The sequence below is a fragment of the Cebus imitator genome, unplaced genomic scaffold (genome assembly GCF_001604975.1).
Source record: "Cebus imitator isolate Cc_AM_T3 unplaced genomic scaffold, Cebus_imitator-1.0 Scaffold228, whole genome shotgun sequence".
Classification (NCBI taxonomy): Eukaryota; Metazoa; Chordata; class Mammalia; order Primates; family Cebidae; genus Cebus; species Cebus imitator.
The window spans coordinates 1887515-1909784 of NW_016107543.1; the positions used below are offsets into that span (position 1 = coordinate 1887515).

At 53.3% G+C, this 22270-nt stretch overlaps 1 protein-coding gene across 2 annotated transcripts in view; it reads left to right on the forward strand.

Moving 5' to 3' along the window:
- LASP1 (LIM and SH3 protein 1) overlaps nt 1-22270 on the forward strand; it is a 52955-nt gene that overhangs the window by 28275 nt on the left and 2410 nt on the right. For both annotated transcript variants that reach the window (XM_017497246.2, XM_017497247.2), the window contains 3 exons: nt 5580-5687; nt 19165-19315; nt 19957-20060. In XM_017497246.2, the coding sequence (XP_017352735.1) occupies nt 5580-5687; nt 19165-19315; nt 19957-20060 (363 nt within the window). The remainder of the gene's footprint in view (nt 1-5579; nt 5688-19164; nt 19316-19956; nt 20061-22270) is intronic.

The following is a 22270-nucleotide window of genomic DNA, read 5'->3' on the forward strand; positions in this document are numbered from 1 at the left end:
ATGGAACTTGGGTATGATGAAGTGGGGAAGCACACACAGCAACCTTTTGACCACGACTTCCAGCCCCGGCTCTTTCCATCAGCTCTCCTCTCCATCTGTATGAGTCTAAATTTTTATTTTATTTTATTTTAATTTTATTTTTTTGGAGACGGAGTTTCGCTCTTGCTACCCAGGCTGGAGTGCAATGGCACGATCTCAGCTCACCGCAACCTCCGCCTCCTGGGTTCAGGCAATTCTCCTGCCTCAGCCTCCTGAGTAGCTGGGATTACAGGCATGCGCCACCATATGCCCAGCTAATTTTTTGTTGTTTTAGTAGAGACGGGGTTTCACCATGTTGACCAGGATGGTCTCGATCTCTTGACCTCGTGATCCACCCGCCTCGGCCTCCCAAAGTGCTGGGATTACAAGCGTGAGCCACCGCGCCCGGCTAATTTTTTATTTTTATTTTTTTTGAGACAGAGTCTGTCTCTGTCGTCCAGGCTGGAGTGCAGGGGTGCGATCTCGACTCGTTGCAGCCTTGACTTCCCAGACTCAGCCTCCTGAACAGCTGGGATTACAGGCGTGCACCACCACGCTTGGCTAATTTTTGTATTTTTAGTAGAGATAGGGTTTCGCCATGTTGCCCAGGCTGGTTTCAAACTCCTGGACTCAAGTGATCTGCCTACCTTGGCCTCCTTAAGTGCTTGGATTATAGGCATGAGCCACTGCGCCTGGCCTACATTTAAAAGCTAGTTTCTTTTTCCTTAGAAGGGGATGGGTTACAGAGTATGTTGCTGCAGCACATAGTAGGCACATAATAGTGGAAATTGTTGGTGTTGTATTTTGCTCAACACATTTTGTATTTAAAAAAAAAAAAATTGGCTGGGCGTGGTGGCTCATGCCTGTAATCCCAGCATTTTGGGAGGCCGACGCGGGCGAATCACCTGAGGTCAGGAGTTTGAGACCAGCCTGGCCAACATGGTGAACCCCCACCTCTATTTAAAAATAAATAAAAAAATAAATAAAATTTATGAATTTTTAAAAATTATTTATTTATTTGAGACAGAGTCTTGCTCTGCTGCCAGGCTGGAGTGCAGTGGTGTGATCTCAGCACACTGCAACCTCTGCCTCCCAGGTTCAAGTGATTCTTCTGCCTCAGCCTCCCGAGTAGCTGGGACTACAGGCGCCTGCCACCACGCCTGGCTAATTTTTTGTATTTTTAGTAGAGACAGGGTTTCACTGTGTTAGCCAGGATGGTCTTGATCTCCGGACCTCATGATCTGCCTGCCTCAGCCTCCCAAAGTGCTGGGATTACAGGCGTGAGCCTCCGCGCCCTGCTTTATTTTTATTTTTATGGAGACAGGGTTTCACCACGTTGTGAAATGGGGTGCTGTGTTGCCCAGGCAGGTCTCGAACTCCTGGGCTCAAGCAATCCACCTGCCTTGGCCTCTCAAACTGCTGGGATTACAGATGTGAACCATTTTGTTTTTAAGTCCAGCCTAATTTTTGCTTTTTTTCTTAGACCAAGTTTCACTCGTTGCCCAGCCTGGAGTGCTGTGGCGCCATCTTGCCTCATTGCAACCTTTCAAGCAATAAAAGATTCAAGCAGTTCTCCTGCCTCAGCCTCCCAAGTAGCTGGGATTACGCCCACCATGCCTGCTAATTTTTTTGTGTGTTTTTTCAGTAGAGACAGGGTTTCACCATGTTGGCCAGGTTAGTCTTGAACTCCTGACCTCAGGTGACCCACCTGCCTTGGCCTTCCAAAATGGTGGGATTACAGGCATGAGACACCACGCTTGGCATTTTTTTTTTTTTTTTTGAGACGGAGTTTCGTTCTTGTTGCCCAGCCTGGACTACAGTGGTGTGATCTTGGCTCACAGCAACCTCTGCCTCCTGGGTTCAAGCGATTCTCCTGCTTCAGCCTCCCGAGTATTACAGGATTACAGGCATGAGCCACCACGCCTGGCTAATTTTGTATTTTTAGTAGACATGGGGTTTTTCCATGTTGGTCAGGCTGCTGGTCTGGAACTCCCAGCCTCAGGTGATCTGCCCTCCTCAGCCTCCCAAAGTGCTGGGATTACAGGTATGAGCCACCATGCCTGGCGTAATTTTTGTTTTTAAGTAATGACCTTTCTTCTTGTGTTGGGTCATCAAGGCAGGTATTTTCCCAGTTATGCTCCTTTGTTTGTTTGGAGATTATGTGTCTGCATTCAATTCATTCATCATCCAACAACGTTGATTTTGTACTTCCTGTCTGAAGGGATGAGAAGCAAGATAGATCCAGGGAGAATAACTAAGAACTGACATAAAAGTTAGAGTTTCGTGGTGGTGGTTTGGGTGTCGGGAGCCTCAGGGCCAGTCAGTCCTGGCCCTGACACCAGAGTTTCCAAATTGGGAGCCCAGGATCTCCCAGGAGTGTGGTTTGCTGGCCGAAGTGCTGAGTTGCATCCTGGCCTGAGTGACAACTGGGTTGTGACCTTGGGCAGGTCCCTCCCTCCACAGGGACCCCCACGGCACCCTGGTGAGCCATCCTAGACAACAGGGCAAGCACTCCTGCCTGGGCGAGAAGGGAGCCCCGGTGGAGGGGCTCCAGGCTGGGTCCTCCCTACACTCCTGGCCCCCCACCCTTCACTTCTGCCACCCCTCCCTACCCAGAGGCCTCTCAAAGAGTCTTCCCTGTCTTGATTCTCCACAGTCAGGGTGTAAAGGTGCTAAAAACGGTCACAGACGCGGGCATGGTGGGCCACGCCTGTAATCCCAGCACTTTGGGAGGCCAAGGTGGGTGGATCACCTGAGGTCAGGAGTTCAAGACTAGCCTGGCCAACATGGTGAAACCCTGTCTCTACTAAAAATACAAAAAATTAGCCCAGCATGGTGGTGGATTCCTGTAATCCCAGCTACTTGGGAGGCTGAGACAGGAAAATTGCTTGAACCCAGGAGGCAGAGGTTGCAGTGGGCTGAGGTCATGCCATTGCACTTCGGCCTGGGCAACAGAGGTATACTTTGTCTCAAAAAAAAAAGTGGTTACAGATTCCAAATGGGAGGGCTTGTAGAGATCAGCTAGCCAGCTCCCTTCAGGGAACCCTGAGAGGGGAACTGACTTGCTTAGAGACACACAGCAAGGTGGTGGTAATTCTAGGCACCCTCCTTTCTCAGCCCCTACCCCAGCTCCACCCTCTGAGGGCCTCCTATGTCAGCAGTGAAATGAATGATCCTTCCCCAACAGGGAGGGGGAGGCAGAAGTGGTTCCTGAGCCTGGGAACCAGCTGATGTCATTGCAGCGTCGCCATGGCGATTATTCCCCTGGATTAGGGGCCTGACCCTTGCAAAGCCAGGAAGCAGGGGAAGAAGTGGGGGCTGGCATTTGTTCAGCACTTCGTTGCTGACAGAGCATTTTCACACTGTCCCTCGTCAGCGCATGTCTAGTCCTACTGCACGCTCCATGGCGCGCAGCTGCTTTGGAGCCACTGTCTGCTTCGTAGATTGGAATGACTGGCACTATGGTTCCCATTTTACAGAAGTGGGAACTGTGTTTTCTTTTCCCAAGATGAAGTCTTGCTCTGTCACCCAGGCTGGAGTACGGTGGTGTGATCTTGGCTCACTGCAACCTCCACCTTCTAGGTTCAAGTGATTCTTCTGCCTCAGCCTCCTGAGTAGCTGGGATTACAGGTGCCCACTACCATGGCTGGCTAATTTTTGTATTTTTAGTAGAGACGGGGTTTCACCAAGTTGGCCAGGTTGGTCTTGAACTTTTTTTTTTTTTTTTAAGATGGGATTTCACCATGATGGCCAGGATGGTCTTGAACTCCTGACCTCAGGTGATCCACCCACCTCGACCTCCCAAGGTCTTGAACTCTTGACCGCAAGTAATCCGCCCGTCTTGGTCTCCCAAAGTGCTGGGATTACAGGCATGAGCCACTGTGGCTGGTGGAACTGAGTCTTGAGATGTTAAGTCAGTGGCCCAGGATCACTCAGAAGTGGGAGACTGAGCCTGTGTTAGTGCCGGCTCTGCCTGGCTTTGTGCCCGTACTTGGTGATAAGCCCCCTCCCCATATTACAGCTGATTTCTGTGATAACTCTTTCACAGATGAGGAAACCGAGGCCAGGGCCTTTAGATGCAGGGCTTCTGTATCTGGAGCTAGATTTTTCTGTCTCTGAGTGCCTTACCTTCACCAATACCCGCTTCCCAAAGGGCCTCCCACTAAGAGTCACCTTGCTGGCCCAGGTGACTTCCCGGAAGAGCTGGTGCCAGGCAGGTTATGGACTCTTGGGTGGGTTGGTGCCTCTGTCCACTGCATTTACTTCTGATCTGATGGGGACCAACACATCCAGGCCCTTCTTGTCTGGATCAGAAGGGAAAAGGAGAGGGAACCACATGGGTGAGTGACAGGGGCTTCAGGGGACAAACCAGGACTCTGACCCCCGTGGGATGTGCAGAGGGCCTGACAGGTGTGGTGGTGGCTGCGCGCGCATGCGCAGTCGCTCCAGTTCGAGCACAGCTCGATACTGCTGCCAGATGAGTCCCTGACTGGGAACTGCCCGCGTTTGTCCTCCTGGAAACTCCCAAGGTCCTGGGCCCTGTGTCCTGGGCTGACCTGAGTTCAGGACAGTGTAGCCCCCAAGGAGGAAATTCAAGCAGCTGGCGGAGTTCTGGAACAGATGGCTACTGAGGTGGACAGTGAGGTCTCTGGAAGCCAAGGCGTGGTTTCCTGTTCCATGAGCTTTCTCAGCCTCATTCTGTTCTTCACAACCCCCAGGGAGGACAAGCTGTACCTCATATTTCAATTCCTTTCTTGCAGGGAAGTCCTTTCTGATGTCTGACTTGAGTCTCTCTGGTACTGTGATGGGGTGGAAGGGCTCTTCCCTGGAGCTTGGAGACCTGCTGAGATGTGTCTGACCCCCGCCACTTTCCTCCCCTCCTATGGCGGTGGCCTCCGAAGCCAGCCCAGCAGGCTCCCAGAATCTGTGGGGCCTGTCAAAGGCGCATTGATGGAGCCTGCCCGGGGCCGTCTCACAGCCCTCCTTTCTGGGCACCAACTCTGTCCTTTGGCACAGCCTCACTCAGCTGGTTGCTGAAAGTCTCCCCCAGGCACAGTGGGCAGGGCCACATCCTGGCTAACATGAGAGCTGGGGCCACCCTGGGAGCTCTGGAAAGAACCTTTTTCCTACAAGCTTCCAGACAGGATGGGCTGGGAGTGAAGGGTCAGGAGTCAGGCAGTTGAGGGTTTGCACTGGACCTGGACCACAAAGCTCTGTGACCTCAGGCAGGGCACTTTGGCTGTCCGTGGCTCCGTTTCCTGATGGGTAAAATGGAGCTGTTAATTGCGTGCATGTACATATGGTAGGACTTAAATGAGATGGTTCATGTAAGACCCTTGGCTCTGTGCCTGCCACTCAGTGCACTGAAGACTTGGTAGTGGCTTATTACGAGTCCAACACCTTTTGGCTGAGGCTTCTGCTTTGCGTTGGGGACTTCGGGTCAGGGTCTTTCTCCTGACCTTCTGTCCCCGTTTCCTGACTGGTTGCTGCCTCAGAGGGCCCCAAGCTGAGGCCCTTTTTGCTCCTGGCCTGACTCCAGTCCCTCTTCCGCCCTCCCGCAGGTGCGCTACAAGGAGGAGTTTGAGAAGAACAAGGGCAAAGGCTTCAGCGTGGTCGCGGACACGCCTGAGCTCCAGAGAATCAAGAAGACCCAGGACCAGATCAGTAACGTGAGCTCCTGCCCCGCCCTGCCCCTTGGTGTCCCCGCTGCCCTCTGTTGGGTCCCCTCCCTGCCAACCTGTCAGACGTGAAGGAGGTCAGTGCCTCCACTGCCCCTGCTCTCCGGGGTAGGCCTGGGGAAGAGCTTGGGATTCCCAGATGCCTCTTCTCTGGGCACCTGCAGACGAGCCCGTACAGTATTTCCTCCTTGAAGGGACTGTGTTCTGGGCGGAAGGAGGGAGGGGGAGCTGTGTGCTAAATCACTCCCCCACTCTCTCAGAAGCTGTTGTTCTTTTTTCTGGGTATGGTGGGTATCAGGGTGTAGACGGCACATCTCATCTTAGCACAAAGGTCAAAACTGGGGTGTGAGGAGTGCCTGGCCTCCCTGGTCTGTGCCTGGGTGCCAACATTGCAGTCATTTCCGCCTTCCTCAGCCTCCTCCCCCACCTCAGCCTCCTCTTCCTTCCTGTGTAAAAACCCCAGCAGGCTTTGCCCGCCAGCCCTGCACCCCCTGGCTCAGACCCCACGCCTCCCTGATGGTCAGTGGCAGCTGGCTATGGCAGGAGTGGGCGTGAAGAGTGGGCGGGGGTCAGCTGTTCCCAGTGTCATGTGCCCTCCATGGCACCTGTGGCCAGAGAGCAGGCTTCGGTTTCCTGCTTGGCAGAGCCACAGGCAAGCAGCCTGTGTGGCTTTAGGCAGGTGGGGGCAGGGTGCTGCGGGGAGCCGCAACCACGGAGCCCAGGCAGGGGACCCGCACACAGAACGGCAGGGGGTGCCCAGCCAGCCTGGCCTAGGAGGTCCTGCCAGGGAGGGTTTAGTCAGGCAGCTGTCTTCATAAATGGAACAGGAAGGGATCAGTAAGTTCCCAGTGTCACCCTGGGCTGAGGAACTTGGGGGAGAGATTGGGGGAGTGCCTGGCTTTCCGGCGGTCACCTCGGCACCCACATCCTGCGCTCCACAACCCTTCCCACCCTCCACTCGGCCCCCTCGGCAGAGCGCTCCTTTTAGAGCTTGGCTGGGCCATGCCTCGAATGGGCTGCAGTGGTGGGTCAGGTGGATTTCAGAAGCACGGGCGGCCCACACATAGCAGAACCAGCCGTGCCCAAAACTGTGGCTTTCAAACTCTGACTTCAGCTTACAATAAAATACACATCTGACGTCTGACCCATCGACAGGCATACATGTATGGAGAGGGAAAACAGAATGGAAGCTTTCATGCATGAGTACTTCTTACTTCGAGCACGGTCAGATCTTTGTTTTTGAGAGAGTCTCGCTCTGTTGCCCATGCTGGAGTGCAGTGGTGCTCCGCCTCCAGGGTTCAAGCGATTCTCCTGCCTCAGCCTCCCAAGTAGAGTAGCCGGGACTACAGGTGCACGCCACCGCCCCCAGCCTCCCCTGCCTCCCCAGCTAACTTATTTTTGGTAGAGATGGCGTTTCACCATGTTGGACAGGCGGGTCTCTAACGCCTGACCTCAGTGATCCTCCCACCTCGGCTCCCAAAGTGCTGGGATTGCAGGCATGAGCCACTACGCTCAGATCTTTTCTAAAGATGCTGTTTGCAGGCCCCCACACACCCTCACATTATACAGCCCCTACAAGGACTGAATTCCCAACACTTTGGCAGGTTGAGGTGGGAGGATTGCTTGAGTCCAGGAGTTTGAGACCAGCCTGGGGAACATAGTAAAACTGTTTCTACAAAAAAATACAAAAACTAGCCAGGTATGATGGCACGCGCCTGTGGTCCTAGCTACTCAGGAGGCTGCCATGGGAGGATCACCTGAGCCCAGAGGGTCGAGGCTACAGTGAGCCATAATTGTACCACTGCATTCTAGCCTGAGCAACAGAGTGAGACCCTGTTTCCAAAAAGAAAAAAGATGCTGGTTGTAGGCTTACTGTGAATGGGTTTTGCAACTGGACCTGCAGTTTGCAGTTGGTAGCCTGAGGAAATGGAACGCTTCCTTTTGGCTAGCAGGGCCTGCCTGGGGACGGGCACTCTAATCCTTGTCCCCGCCCCTCCAAGAGGCCTGTCGCAGTTGACTCTTTATACACCAAGGCCTGGCCTCACACCCCGGAGCTTCCCTTCACGCAGACCCTCCAAAGGGTAAGACCTTCAGTTTGTGTCTCAGAGCTCCCCACTTGGAAAGGTGGGGAGGAGGAGATGGCCTTAGATGATGGCAAAAACCCAGGATGGTTTGCAGAGCTGGAATGTTGGCTCTTCAGCCCCTGCGGCTTTTCACGTAAAGGCCCCTGTCTTTGATCAGTGACACTTGCTCCCAATCTCCACCCCCCAGGCCCCTGGCCGGTCACTCATTGCTTCACCCTGTGGGTTTTGGAGGAGGGGAGAGAAGGAAGCCCAGTCATCCCTGCTTCCCTTTCTGGAAGGCTTCCAGAACACTCCACACTCAGCCTAGGCCAGCTCCTCTTCTTCCCTCCCCCAGTTATTAGAGGTGTTAATGTCCTGGTGACAAAACCCGACACCCTGGCCAAGCCATCCACACCTCGGGAGATAACCATCTTGCCCTCCTCACTGTGCAGGAGGTGGGGGAAGGGACTGAGGCCGGCCTGGTAGCTGCTTTTGCAGCTTTAGCAGAGCCTGTGGGGTGTGACCGCAGAGCCTGGAGACAGCTTGGTTTTAATGAAAGCAGTTACCGTCGGATGTGGGCCTCCAGACAGCTGTAGCACAGTCACCTGGAGGGTTGACTGAAAATGCAGACTCACAGGCTTCTCCCCTGCTGCCAGAATCAGCCTCTCTGCGAGCGGGGCCCAGGAATCAGCATGTTAAACACATACCCTGGGTTTCTGTGGTGCTCTCTGAAGTTTGAGAGCCACCACCTAAAAGTCTGAGAAAGCTGACCAACCCCTAAGGCAGAGGGTGCCGGATCAGGCTGTGCCTCAGAATCCCAGGGAGCTTTATTTTTATTTTTATTTTTGAGACAGAGTTTCGCTCTGTCATCCAGGTTGGAGTGCAGTGTTTACGGCTCAGTGCAGCCTCAACCTTCTGGACTCAAGCCATCCTCCCACCTCAGCCTCCTGAGTAGCTAGGACCACAGTTGTACACCACCACGTCCAGCTAGTTTTTCTTTTTATACTTTATTTTTTTCAGAGACAATGTCTTACCCTGTTGCCCAGGCTGGAGTATAGTCACGTGATCATAGCTCACTGCAGCCTTTAGCTCCTGGGCTTAAGTGATCCCCCAGCCCAAGACTCCCAGGCTGCTGGGATTACAGGCACACACCATCACACCCGGTTATGTTGTCAGTGTTATTAATCCTTTAAAGGCAGGCCTGTCTGCTTTCTACACTGTAGTCAAAGGGACATGAAGTGAAGTGTGGCCGAAAAGTTTGGCCATTGTCTAGTACTGAGAGTGTGTGGAGATGAGGAAGTGGCCAGTATATTACACATCTATGGTGAGTAGTTGTGTCATCATTAAAGGCATCTAAAGAGTTGCCTTTTGATGGATCCATGCTATGGGGTGAAGGTTACATGTTAGGCATCCTGGCCTTTGGTCATGAGCTCTAGTGGTGTTGGAGGATGGGAAACTTTAGTCACTGGAGTCCCTTTATGGGAGCCTCTTTTATTTGCTTACATATGGATTTTCTGTATACAATTTTGTGTCCTTACAACTTTTTTTATGTATGGAATATGACACATAGTAACACATATAGTAAACACCTGTTTACTCACCAGGCAGGTATACTATACATTGTATTACCATACGCCTGTCAAGATCTTGTTCACAGTGTTAAAAATATAACTCCCACATAGCAAGTACTTATCATAGCTTTATTTAATTATGAGGGAACCAGCTGGAGATTCAGGCTGGGGAATATGAGAGGCAGAGGTAAATGCTAGTCTGTGAAAGAAAGTGCTGGGGCCGGGCGAGGTGGCTCATGCCTGTAATCCCAGCACTTTGGGAGGCCGAGGCGGCGGATCACCTGAGGTCCAGAGTTCAAGACCAGCCTGGCCAACATGGTGAAACTTTGTCTCTACTAAACATAGAAAAAGTAGCCAGGTGTGGTGGTGCATGCCTGTAGTCCCAGCTACTTGGGAAGCTGAGGCAGGAGAATCACTTGAACCTGGGAGTCAGAGGTTACAGTGAGCTGAGATTGTACCACTGCATTCCAGCCTCGATGACAGAGCAAGAATTCTTCTCCCAAAAAAATAAAGAAAGTGCTGGATACAGTTAGCTACAGAACTGGTTAAGGGCCTACCATTAGTTACACGTTGATTAATGTCCTACAGGACAATAAAATCATAGACCTTGAAAATATCTTTGCTGCAGGCAGAAATGCTTTGCATCTCAGCTGGCCAAAAATAATTAGCATTTTGTATTCTATAATGAGCCTCAGTCATTAGAGTCTGAGCCTAATCAATAGTAAATTGCCAAACAAAGTTTTTCTCCCAGAGTCAAAGTCAAATATCAAACTAGGGATAATCCTCTAGTTCGACTTTGAAAGCATGCATTTTTCATTATGGTTTTAATGTATAATTATGTATTCCTAAACACTATAAACAAAAGTGTTTTGCTTTTCCTGATTTTGAACACGGTAATTTTGTATATCTTGCTTCTCTTGCACACCATTGGGTTTGAAGATTCATCCATATGTTTGCATAGCGGTGACACATTCTTTTTCATTGCTATATAGTATTCCATTGTTTGATTATACCACATTTTATTGATTCTGTTGCTGGTGGACATTTGTACTGTTGCAAGTTGCTATGGAGATTTTTGTACATATCTCCTGAGGTCTATGTACGTTGGAACTGCTGCATTTTAGAATGTGTGCTCCTTCAACTTTATCAGATAATACTGAACTATTTTCCAAGTGGCTGCCCTGATTTACCCTCCCAGCAGCAGAGATGAGTTTCCATTGCTCCATGTGCTCAGTTCTGTTCATGATCTTAGCATTTTGATCGTGTGGAGTGTGATAGCCCATGGTTTTAAACTGCATTTCTGTGATTACTAATGAAGTTGAGCGCAGACTTTTGTTTGTTTTAAAAATAAAATGTTGGGACATGGTGGGCTCACGTCTATATCCTAACAGTTTGGGAGGCTGTGGTGGGAGGATTACTTGAGGCCAGGAGTTCAAGACCATGGGCAACATAGCAAGATCCCATCTCTACAAAAAAAAAGAAAGAAAATTAGCTGTGTATGGTGGCATGCACCTGTGGTCCCAGCTACATGAGAGGCTGAGGTGGTAGGATCGCTTGAGCCCAGGAGTTCGAGGCTGCAGTGAGCCATGATCACGCCACCACACTCCAGCCTGGGTGACAGAGTAAGACCCTGTCTCTAAAAAATAAATAAATAAAATAAAATATTGTGAGTCTCTAATGGGGAGCAGTATTAATGGTGGTTGAGAACTGAGGCTCTGATGTTAGAACTGGATTCTGACTTAACCCACCGTTTGCCCACATCTTCAGCCTTGGTTTCCCCATCTGTAAAATGGTGATGATAATATGTTATTCTTGGGCTGGCTGAGAAAAGGCAACGAGGCCGGGTGCGGTGGCTTAGGCTTGTAATCCCAGCACTTCGGCAGGCTTGAGGCAGGCGGATTATTTGAGGCCAGGAGCTTGAGACCAGCCTGACCAACATGGCAAAACCCCGTCCCCACTAAAAATACAAAAAATTAGCCCGGCATGGTGGTGCACGCCCGTAATCTCAGCTACTCTGGAGACTGAGGCAGGAGAATCGCTTGAACCTGGGAGGTGGAGGTTGCAGTGAGCTGAGATCACACCACTTTACTCCAGCCTGGGTGACAGAGAGAGACTGTCTCTAAATAAATAAATAAATAAATAAATAAATAAATAAATAAAGTAAAAAAGGAAAGGAAATGAGTAATGCATGTAAGGGCACCCAAAAAAAGACCCTAGCTGATGGTTCCACCCAGAGCCTGCTGTTCCCCATTCACTGTGATGTATAATCATGTGGGGGGCACCATAGGGAGAGTCAGACTTTTATTTTCCACCACAGTCGGGAGAGCTGGGGGGTCAGAAAGCGGAACATCAGCTGGCAGAGCTTTGTCATGGACCCTAACTTGTCGTCCTGGAGTCCTAGTTAGGAGGTTCCTGGCTGAGTTGAGAGGGTCCTTAGGCCTGGACCCCTGGACCCACACATACTTGGACCTCATGGGCACAGGTAGAGTGTGGCCTCTGTCCATGGAGGCCCAGGACAGCTCCCAAGCTGGGGCTCTGCTGACGTGTCTGGGCTTAGGGTGGTCCTCACTCAGAGCTCTCAGAAGGTCAGAACTTTGCGGAGCTTGGAGCAGGGATTGCCTGGCCCTTGGAAGCTGGGAAATGCTTCTTTACTTTTGAATATATTAACATCCCCCTCATGTGCCTATTTGCTTAACAAACCAGTAGGTGGGTCAAGAAAGAAAGAACGCAATTTCCTCATTTGCTGGGGAGGGGTGGGAGAGGAAGCTGAAGGTTTGGAAATTTTATCCAGGTGAGCCGAGGCTGGAGGGAGCTGAGCCTCTTTTTCTCAGCCCATTTAGCCCCTCTGTGCCGCCTGTCCTGAGTTGCATGCCTGGTGTCCCTCTCTCTTGAGTTAGGGTGACCTTCTGATTATCATTGCTTTTGAGAGTGAAACGGAGTGTCATTGAAAGGTATCCCTGAGCAGCAGACATGAACTGGGACTTGGGCGTGTGGTCACCGGCTCCACGCTGGTTCTCAGGAAGGGCCTGTCTAGCTGGGATTTTGTTTTTGTGTCACCAGCCTTGGCTGTTACTGAGCATCTACGTCAGGAGTCATTTAATTTCTGAGCCTCATTTTCCTCTTCTGTAAAGTGGGAATGAAAGGGTGCATGTCGACCCATTTTTTAGGGCAGTGATTGTTGGGGTATGCAGAGCTTTGCTGAGCTGTGTGAAGAGCTGTGCAGAAGCAGAGGGTGTTAGCATTGACAGCCACCCAGGTGGCGTGTGCCTCAGCTGGGGAAGGGTGTCCTGGGTCCAGGCTGCTACTCCTCCAGCCGTCTGGGACAGCTGGCTGTAACTTTAGATACATTTATCCGTCTGTAATGACTTTTTGGGGAGCAAGATCTATTTCCCCGGCCCTTTATGGGAATACCCACATGTCATACTTGCTTTCAGCTTGGATGTTGCTCAGGTGCCTAGAGCTGGTCAGGGTTCCCAGGACTGCCTGGAAACAGATGGTACCATGGCCTTGTTTATAGATGAGGAAACTGAGACCCAGAGGGGAAAGTGACTCTCCTAAGGTCATGTGAGTAAGCGTATAGCTCCCCCCAGCATGAGGCATTGGTCTGGGGGCAGTGCAGCCCACGTTAAGAGACTGAGCCTGTGGGGTCCAGACCTGCCCTCCTCCCAGGGGAAAAGGCTCCCTGTCACCCATCACTAATAGAGATAGAGCCACATCCAGGGAAGTTGTCACATATTCATCTGGGCCCCCAACATCAAGGACATCTGTCCCTGCAGGCCACCTGCTGGCACCCTCAGGACGCAGGGCAGGCCTGTGTCCACTCTGCGTCTGTACTTCCCTCCCTGGTCACGGGTTCTCAGGGGCAGGCTCTTTTCCTACAGAAAGGAAACAAGGGAAGCTGACCTTTCCCACCTCGGGACAAATGTCGGAAGGGCAGGTGCCTTGTGAGCTTGGAGGCCTCGGGAGGGGTGTCCCTTCCCTTGTCCCCTCCCCACCACCACCACCAGTGGACAGGGGTCGCTAAGAGAGTGGGGGTTGGGAGATGCACCTTCTGCCCCGGGTCTGTGAGGACGTCACCTTGGAGTGCCCTTCCCTGTGGGTGTTGGGGTCGGATGGGCTTTCAGTCCGGCCAGGTCTGGCTGCCTCCCCTCAGGAACAGGCTTAGCCTGTGCTGCCATGTTTGTGCCGGTCCTTGCTCCAGCCTGAAGGGAAGGGACCGGGAAAGGAGGGGCTGATCCTGACCCAAACCCCTAAGTGAACTGCCCTCTGCGTCCAGACCAACTCCCCGCAGACTCCGGCCAGGGCCTTGCCACTGCCCTCCCTGTGCCCCCAGCCCAGGCTGCAGGAACTATCGGCTGTTTAGCCAGCAGAAGCGGCGGTGATGCAGGTGTTCCCAGCTGTTAGTGTATAAGCCCTGAGTGCCAACGGGGAGAGGAGGCAGCAGAGATGTGTAGAGGGGATGCCCAGAGGGGACGGCCCAGGCTGGACAGCTCTGATGGGGCAGGAGGGCTCCAGGAAACGGCAGGCTTTGCCCCTCCTCCTCTTCCCACCACCCGCTACTCCCACCCCATTTTCCCGGATGAGGAAAAGGCAAGCCAGGGCCCTGGGGAACAGGAAGTGAAGCCGGCTTCCAGCAAGGTGCCTGCCGGGGCCTGGAGAAAATTCCTGCAGGCCTGAGCCTGTCTGGGAGACACCAGTTCCTCTCCTTGTCCTGATGTCCTCCTTTCTGAGTTTCCCCTGAGAGTGGGGGGCTGCCACTCTCTTCACTCTCTGTCCCACTTCCTCGCCCACCCTCATGGAGCACTCAGCCCCTGGGCCCTCACACCTTTCTGTGGTGGTTCCCCTTCCCACCAGCTTCCTCTCTGAAAAGTACACAGGAGGCTAGGCGCGGTGGCTCACATCTGTAATCCCAGCACTTTGGGAGGCTGAAGTGGGTGGATCAAAAGGTCAAGAAGTTTGAGACCAGCCTGGCCAACCTGGTGAAACCCCGTCTCTACTAAAAATATAAAAATTAGCTGGGCATGGTGGTGGGCGCCTGTAATCCCAGCTACTCAGGAGACTGAGGCAGGAGAAGCGCCTGAACCTGGGAGGCGGAAGTTGCAGTGAGCTGAGATCATGCCACTGCACTCCAGCCTGGGCAACAGAGTGAGACTCCAACTCAAAAAAAAAAAAAAAGAAAGAGAAGTGAAGGGGATAGAGCCCATCAGGGGTCATCAAGGTGGGGGACAGGCAGCAGGTTCCTACAGGAAGAAAACCCTAAAACTCCTGGTTCTGGTTATTTATTTATTTATGACATCTCACTGTCTTGCTCAGACTGGAGTACAGTGGCTCCATCTCGACTCACTATAATCTCTGTCTCCTGGGTTCAAGCGATTCCCATGACTAAGCCTCTTGAGTGGCTAGGATTACAGGCACACGCCACCATGCCTAAGTTTTGTATTTTTAGTAGAGACCAGGTTTCACTAGGTTGGCCAGGCTGGTCTTGAACTCCTGACCTCAGGTGATCCGCTGGCCTCAGCCTTCCAAAGTGCTGGGATTAAAAGTGTGAGCCACCGTACCTGGTCACCTCATACTTTTAAAATACAGTTTTTGGTGTAAGTTTTACAATATACATTCCATATTTGTCAAGCGATAACTTCTGTGTAACTTATAAAATACACATAATTCAGGAGGATTGTGCCAAAATACGTTTCACCAATGGGAGTATGTGGTCAAAGTATTCTGGCAAACAAGGATCAGCAGAATTTTTCTGTAAAGGACCAGGTAGGCGGTATCTCAGGCTTTGTGGCCATATGGCCTCTGTGGCAGCAACTCAGTTCTGCAGTTCCTCGTGAAAGCAACCACAGATAAGAGGTAATTGAGTGGGTGTGGCTGTGTTCCAATAAAACTTTATTTCTGGAGGCTGAAATTTGAATTTCAGAGAAATTTCATGTGTCACGAAATATTATTCCACTTTTGGTTCTTCTCACCCCCTACCGCCCCCCACCAAGCATTAAAGAATGTGGAATCCATTCTTAGCAGCCGGCTGTGGGCTGGATTTGGTCCGTGGACCATCGATTCCCAGCTTCTGCTCTAGACCACTCGTTCTCAGTTCTCAGAATTGAGCCTGCTTCAGACTTACCTGGGGAGCTTTTTTCCAAAATGCATATTCCAGGACTCCAGCCCTGATTTGGTAGATTCTCAGAAAGGCCCCAGCACCTGCATTCTAACAAGGAGCCCAGCTCCTGCATTCTAACAAGGAGCCCAGCTGAGTCAGACATAGGTAGCCCAGAGACCACATTTTTCTTGTTGTTGTTGTTGAGACAGAGTTTTGCTCTTGTTGCCCAGACTAGAGTGCAATGGCTTGATCGTGGCTCACCACAACCCCTGCCTCCTGGGTTCAATCGATTCTCATGCCTCAGCCTCCTGAGTAGCTAGGCTTACAGGTGCCTGCCATCACACCTAGCTAATTTTTGTATTTTTAGTAGAGACGGGATTTCACCTTATTGGCCAGGCTGGTCTTGAACTCCTGACCTCAGGTAATCCAGCTGCCTTGGCCTCCCAAAGTGCTGGTATTACAGGTGTGAGGCACCACACCGGGCCCGGAGACCACATTTTAAGAAGCAAAGCTCAAGGGTCTCCAGGATTCTGGTCTGTTCTCTTCAGCCCATTCTGGTCTGTTCTCTGAGGCCTGAGGTATGCCATGCTGTGGGAGACTTTGGCATCAGAATAACTGGCTCCTTCATTACCTTCCAGGAGCTTCCATCCAGTGGGGGTTGGGGGGGACACCACCCACTGACAGCACAGCCCAGTCCCGGGTGCTGTGGGAGCCCTGGGTTCAGCCTGGAACCAGGGCCAGCGTCCCGAGGATGAGGTGCCGAGATGGAACTTGCAGGATGACAGAAGGCTGGGCTGCCCTTGAGTGGCGAGGGTGGACTGCCTCCAGGTTCACCTTGATCCCTTCCCTCCCTACCGCCAACTGTCTGGATGACCTTGGCAGGTCCCTTAGCCTCTCTGGATATCGGCACATGACAGTGCCTACTCAGACGCGTGTGGGGAGGGTTCCGTGAACTAATATGCATGAAGTGTGTCAGCCAGGGCTGCTGCGTGCTATCTCCCTCCCATGTCTTCCCTCAGCCAGGGGACAGGGTGCTGTGAGGGAGTGGGCTGGGAGATTACCTCTGGCCTTGTCTTAGGTGAGAGCAGGGCATGGGCCCCATGTCTAGGTGTGCTCTGGTGCCCTTCCTAGTGGAACTGGGTGTGGGCAATCTGGTCAGGGCTCCCTCCTCCATAAATAGGCTCACCTGGAGGTCTTTTCCCATTTGAGGCAACGGGATGTGTATGTGAGGCTCTATGACTTACCTTTTTTTAATTTTGAGATGGAGTCACAGAGTCTCACTCTGTTGCCTAGGTTGGAGTGCAGTGGCTTGATCTTGGCTCACTGCAACCTCCACCTCCCAGGTTCAAGCGATCCTTTCACCTCAGCCTCCCAAGTAGCTGGGATCACAGGCACGCGACATCACACCCAGCTAATTTTTGTATTTTTAGTAGAGACAGGGTTTCACCATGTTGGCTAGGCTGGTCTCCTACTCCTGACCTCAAGTCATCCACCTGCCTTGGCCTCCCAAAGTTCTGGGATTACAGGCATGAGCCACTGCCCCAGCCTTACCACCCGCTTTTCTTGTGGTGTAGTTCTTGCTGCAGGCGCACTCAATACATGCCTCAAAACCCACCTGAGATACGGGTGCCTGGGAATAGCTATCCTGACTTTTCCCCTGTTCCATATGGACCCAGAGGCTGGGTCTGGGCTGGCACAGGTGGGGCCAGAGCAGCTGGATCCAGGCACATGAGGTGTGAAGCTGTGGGCCTTATGCCACATGCAGTGCCTGGAGGAAGGAGAGTGGGGGCCAGGGTGCCGCAGGGCCAGGGTGCCACAGGGCCAGGGTGCCACAGGGCCAGGGTGCCGTAGGGCCAGTGTGCCGCAGGGCTAGGGTGCCAAGGGGGTCAGACTGCTGAAAGCATGGGGAGTCACCCATGATTCCCCAGGGTCTGGCTCTAGGGCTGAGATCCAGGAGACATATGCAGGCCTGTCTTTAGGAGTCTGACACAGTCCCAGAAAGCCATCTGGACAGTTTTCAGACCCGAGGGGAGGAAAGGGCTGGTGTCCAGAGAAGCTGCCCCAAGGGATGGAAGGTGGAGTGAGCCTGGGGCCAGTCAGGATCTGGGTCTACAAGAAACTCCGAGGCTTGTATTCTGGTCCCACCGTGGGACTCAGCCTGAAGAAGACAAGGCGGATGAATGACCGTTTCTCTCTGGCTCAGTTGGCTAAGAGGACTGGGCTGGGGCTGAGGCTCTCAACACACAGGGGCCATTTGACCCTGAGGTTTCTCTCTGGTGGTGGGGGTGGGACTGCCTCTGGCTGACCCTGCTTAGGGCTCTGATGGAGGTGGCAGGGGCTCTGGTTCCCTCAAACTGGCCAAGTCCTCTACCATAGCACCCAAGGGGTCTGGGCAGAGTGCAGCTTCCCCCCCCCCCCCCCCCCCCCCCCCCCCCCGCGCTGCCCCCCCCCCCCCCCCCCCCCCCCCCCCCCCCCGCCGCAGCTTGGCTTGGTGGGCACCTGCCTCCCCTGCCCTCCTGGCCTCAGGGCTGATGCAAACAGCCCCAGGCAGGCGCAGTCATAGCCCTCGAACAGCATGAGGCCCCACTCAAGACTCCTGAGTGCTGGCGGTCAGGGTGGGGGGCACTGTGGGGCAAGAGGCGGACTTGAGGGGTTGGAGCCTCACATCCCCGCCTAGTGGGGTGGTCCTGAGGGATATGACTTCTTTGGGCCTCTCTGCCCATTTTTGGAATTTGACAAGAGAAGGAGCCCATCTCCAAGACAATGACCCGCCTTCAGGGAGGGTCTGGCATGTTTTGTCCCCAAACGTGCTCAGCAGAGCACCCCAGGCTGCAGCTTTTGCAGCATCTTGTACACAAAAGGCAGAATCGCCTGTTGATTTAAGAGCAGGGCTCCGGAATCTGTGATCTTGGGCCACTCCCTTCACTTACCATGGCCTTTGCTTCCTTCTTGCCTGTTACATGGGTCTGCAATCTACCCCTCAGAGGCGCTGAGGAGCTCACATGAGCCTGTGTCATAAAACACCTAGCACAGCCCTGGCACACAGTGAGAGTCAGGAGACAGGAACCGCTGCTGTTACTGTTGACCAGGCAGCAACAGCAGCCCCCGCCCCTGCCGCAGGCGTATAAAAGTGACCACTTGGCCGGGCGCCCGGGCTCACGCCTGTAATTCCAGCAGTTTGGGAAGTCGAGGCAGATAGATCACCTGAGGTCAGAGTTTGAGACCAGCCTGGCCAATATGATGAAACCCCGTCTCTAATAAAAATGCAAAAAATTAGTCAGGTGTGGTGGCTTGTGCCTGCAATCCAGCTACTCAGAAGGCTGAGGCAGGAAAATTGCTTAAACCCGGCAGGCGGAGATTGCAGTGAGCTGAGATCATGCCATTGCCCTCCAGCCTGGGTGACAGAGTGAAACTCTGTCTCAAGAAAAATAAAAAGTGACCACTCACTTTGGTCTGATTCTTTAGTTCGAATGGCCCTTTTACATCGGTTATTTCATTGTATTCCCCAGCAATCCCTGAGGGAGACACTGGTATCCCATTTTGCAGAGGTGAAAACTGAGGCTTGGCAAAGTTGGGTAGCTTGTCCAAGGGCACACAGCTGGTGCTTCTGGAGCAAGACCTGGCTTTCTCTGTCCAAAGCCCTTGGGGAGTCTCCCATCCCGGGATCTTGAGGGTCATGGGAAGGAACCGGGTGGTTTTCGGCGGGGTCCTTTACCCAGTGCCGCCTGACCTTGCAGATAAAATACCATGAAGAGTTTGAGAAGAGCCGCATGGGCCCTAGCGGGGGTGAGGGCATGGAGCCAGAGCGCCGGGACTCCCAGGACAGCAGCAGCTACCGGCGGCCCCTGGAGCAACAGCAGCCCCACCATGTCCCAACCAGTGCCCCGGGTGAGCACGAGGCCTGCTGGGGCAGATGACCGGAGGCCAGTGCGGTGGGGAAGAAGCCAGAGAGAAGACAGACACGCAGTGCACGTTCATACACACCTGTGGGGACAGAGGACCTGAGGCCAGGCCAGTGGGGTGGGGGAGAAGCCAGAGAGAAGACAGACACGCAGTGCACACATGCATGCACACATGCACACACATTCAGACATACCTGTGGGGACAGAGGACCTGAGGCCAGGCCAGTGGGGTGTGGAGGAAGCTGGAGAGAGACAGACAGACACACACACACACACACACGCACACATGTGTACACGCACACATGCATGCATGTGCATGCACACAGACATGGAAAGGACTGCTTCCCAAGTCCCACCCTCATCCAGGATGAGGGCGTGAGCACCAGGGTCAGGCCTGTGCTGGGCCAAGGGCATTGGAAGGAGAGGCCCCAGGTCTTGGGCTCAGAGCCCCCGCTGTAGGATGTACCACACAGGCAAATGTGCACCTGTGGATATCAGCCTTTGAGCTGTGGGGCTTGAGCCGGGTTGGGGTGGGGTAGAAGTGCATGGTGTGGGCTTCTTGGGGACTCTGGGAGGGGCTGGGTTTGGCAGGATAGTTTCCAAGCCCCGTCTCTTCCCATCTTTCAGTTTACCAGCAGCCCCAGCAGCAGCCGATGGCCCAGTCCTATGGGGGCTACAAGGAGCCTGCAGCCCCAGTCTCCGTACAGCGCAGCGCTCCAGGCGGCGGCGGGGTGAGTAACCCTGGCTGGAGGGGAGAGGCCATAGGCAGCGGGGCCTCAGGGAAACCTTGGTCGCAGCTCATGGGTTCACCTGACCTTCGCGCCCGCCCCGTTGTATGTGGTGATGAGGATCTCAGCCTGGTGAGCAGAGAGGAGGTTGGTTGGCGTCGTGGGCAGAGGCTGGCTGGGGCTGGGGCCCTGTGTTCCAGACCTGGTGTGCCATGGGCAGGTGGCTCCCCCTGCTCCGGGCAGGGTTTCCTTACCCCGGCTACCTGCTAACACACGAGGCGCCTTTCTGCATGGGGCTTTCCAGCCCTGGGCATTCTCTCTCAATTCCTGAGGATGCCACCTCACCTCTCAGCTCTCAGGCTGCCCCTGCCGCAGAGGGGCCTCCCCAGCCAGGCCCGTTAGAGCGTGTCACCCTGATGCTTTGCATCACTCAGCCCCCGCTGCTGCCTTCAGAGCACTTTGCCAACTGAAAAGAGTTCTTTGTGTTGGTCACCTTCTCTGTGTCCCCTGCTGGGCTGACCCCTGGCAGGGTCCCTCTGGGTCACCTATTCTGGGCCAGGCCCAGAGCAAGTGAATAAGCTCAAGCAGGAACGGGGGCGGGGTCAGGCTTCCTGAGCCCTCAGAGCTGAAGTCCTGCCTCACCGCACCCATGGGTGTCGATTGGCCGCCCTCACCAAGCTCCTGGCAGGCTCAGCACTTCCAGGCTGGGTGCCTGGGAATTCAAAGTAGCTCACGTAGGAGCAGAACAGATACTTAGAGAGATAAAATCGCCTGAGACAGTGGCGGGCTGGAGCCTCATGCTCTGTGCACACAGAGGGATGTCAGGACTGCCGGGGGTGCTGTGGGCGCAAGAGTTGGTCTGAAGGAAAGGTTCCCGGCAGCCCAGCCAGTCCTTCCCTCCTCAGCGGGTCTGTCCTGGATGTGTGGGGTCCATCTGAATATAGAGCCACCTCCCTGCCCTCTGGGGCTTATATTCCAGTCAGGAGGACAAACAAGAAAGCAATTAGAAAATAGATATATAACGTAAGGTCAGCGGTGACGCACGCTGTGAATAGAAACAGCAGGGTGAGGCATGGACACACAGCAGCTGCATTAGCGGTGGCTCATGCCTGTAATCCCAGCACTTTGGGAGGGCTAGGCGGGTGGATTGCTTGAGCTCAGGAGTTTGAGACCAGCCTGGCCAACATGGTGAAACCCCCTGTCTACCGAAAATACAAAAATTACCTGGGTGTGGTGGCGTGTGCCTGTAATCTGTAATCCGAGCTACTCAGGAAGCTGAGGCAGGAGAATCTCGTGAACCCAAGAGGCAGAGGTTGCAGTGAGCCAAGATCAAATCACTGCACTCCAGTCTGGGCGACAGAGCAAGACTCCTTCTCCCCCCAAAAAACGATATAGGCTGGGCATGGTGGCTCATGCCTGTTAATCCCAGCACTTTGAGAGGTAGGTGGCTCACCTGAGGTCAGGAGTTCAAACCCAGCCTGGTCAACATGGTGAAACGCTGTCTCACTAAAAATATAAAATTAGCTGGGTATGGTGGTGCATGCCTGTAATCCCAGATACTTGGGAGGCTGAGGCAGGAGAATCTGAACCTGGGAGGTGGAGGCTGCAGTGAACCAAGATCGAACCATTTGCATTCCAGCCTGGGCAACAAGAAAAAAAAACCGGCAAAAAAAAAAAAAAAAAAAAAAAAAAAAAAGACGTGACATTTGAGCAAAGTCCTCCATAAAGGAAGGAGTGAGCCGAGGACAGCAAGCGCAAAGGCGCTGAGGCAAGGATATTCTAGGAAAGTTCACAGAGCCACAGGAAGGCCAAACTGACGAGAGAGTGGGAGAGGGGAGGAGGTCCGATTACGCAGGGACTGGTGGGCCCCAGGAAGGCCTCTGGGACCTGTGATCTGTTCAGACCAGTGTAGGTTTTTGGAAGATCACCCTGGCAGCTGTGTTGAGAAGAGGCAGTAGTTGAGGGTAGAAGCAGGGAGACCGTCAGGAGGTCGTTGGAGGATACAGGCGTGGATGGCAGCAGCTCGGCCCAAGATGGAGGCAGAGGTGGTGCTGAGAGAGACCGAGATAACTTCATGAGAGGTGTGACCACTTCTCCTATTAACCTGTTGGTTTTCAGACTGTCCTGTGGAGCCTCAGAGACAAGTCAAGGGCAGTGAAGGTCAGGGGAGGTGGAATGTTGCCTGCAGCTATAAGATTTCTTTTTCTTTTTTT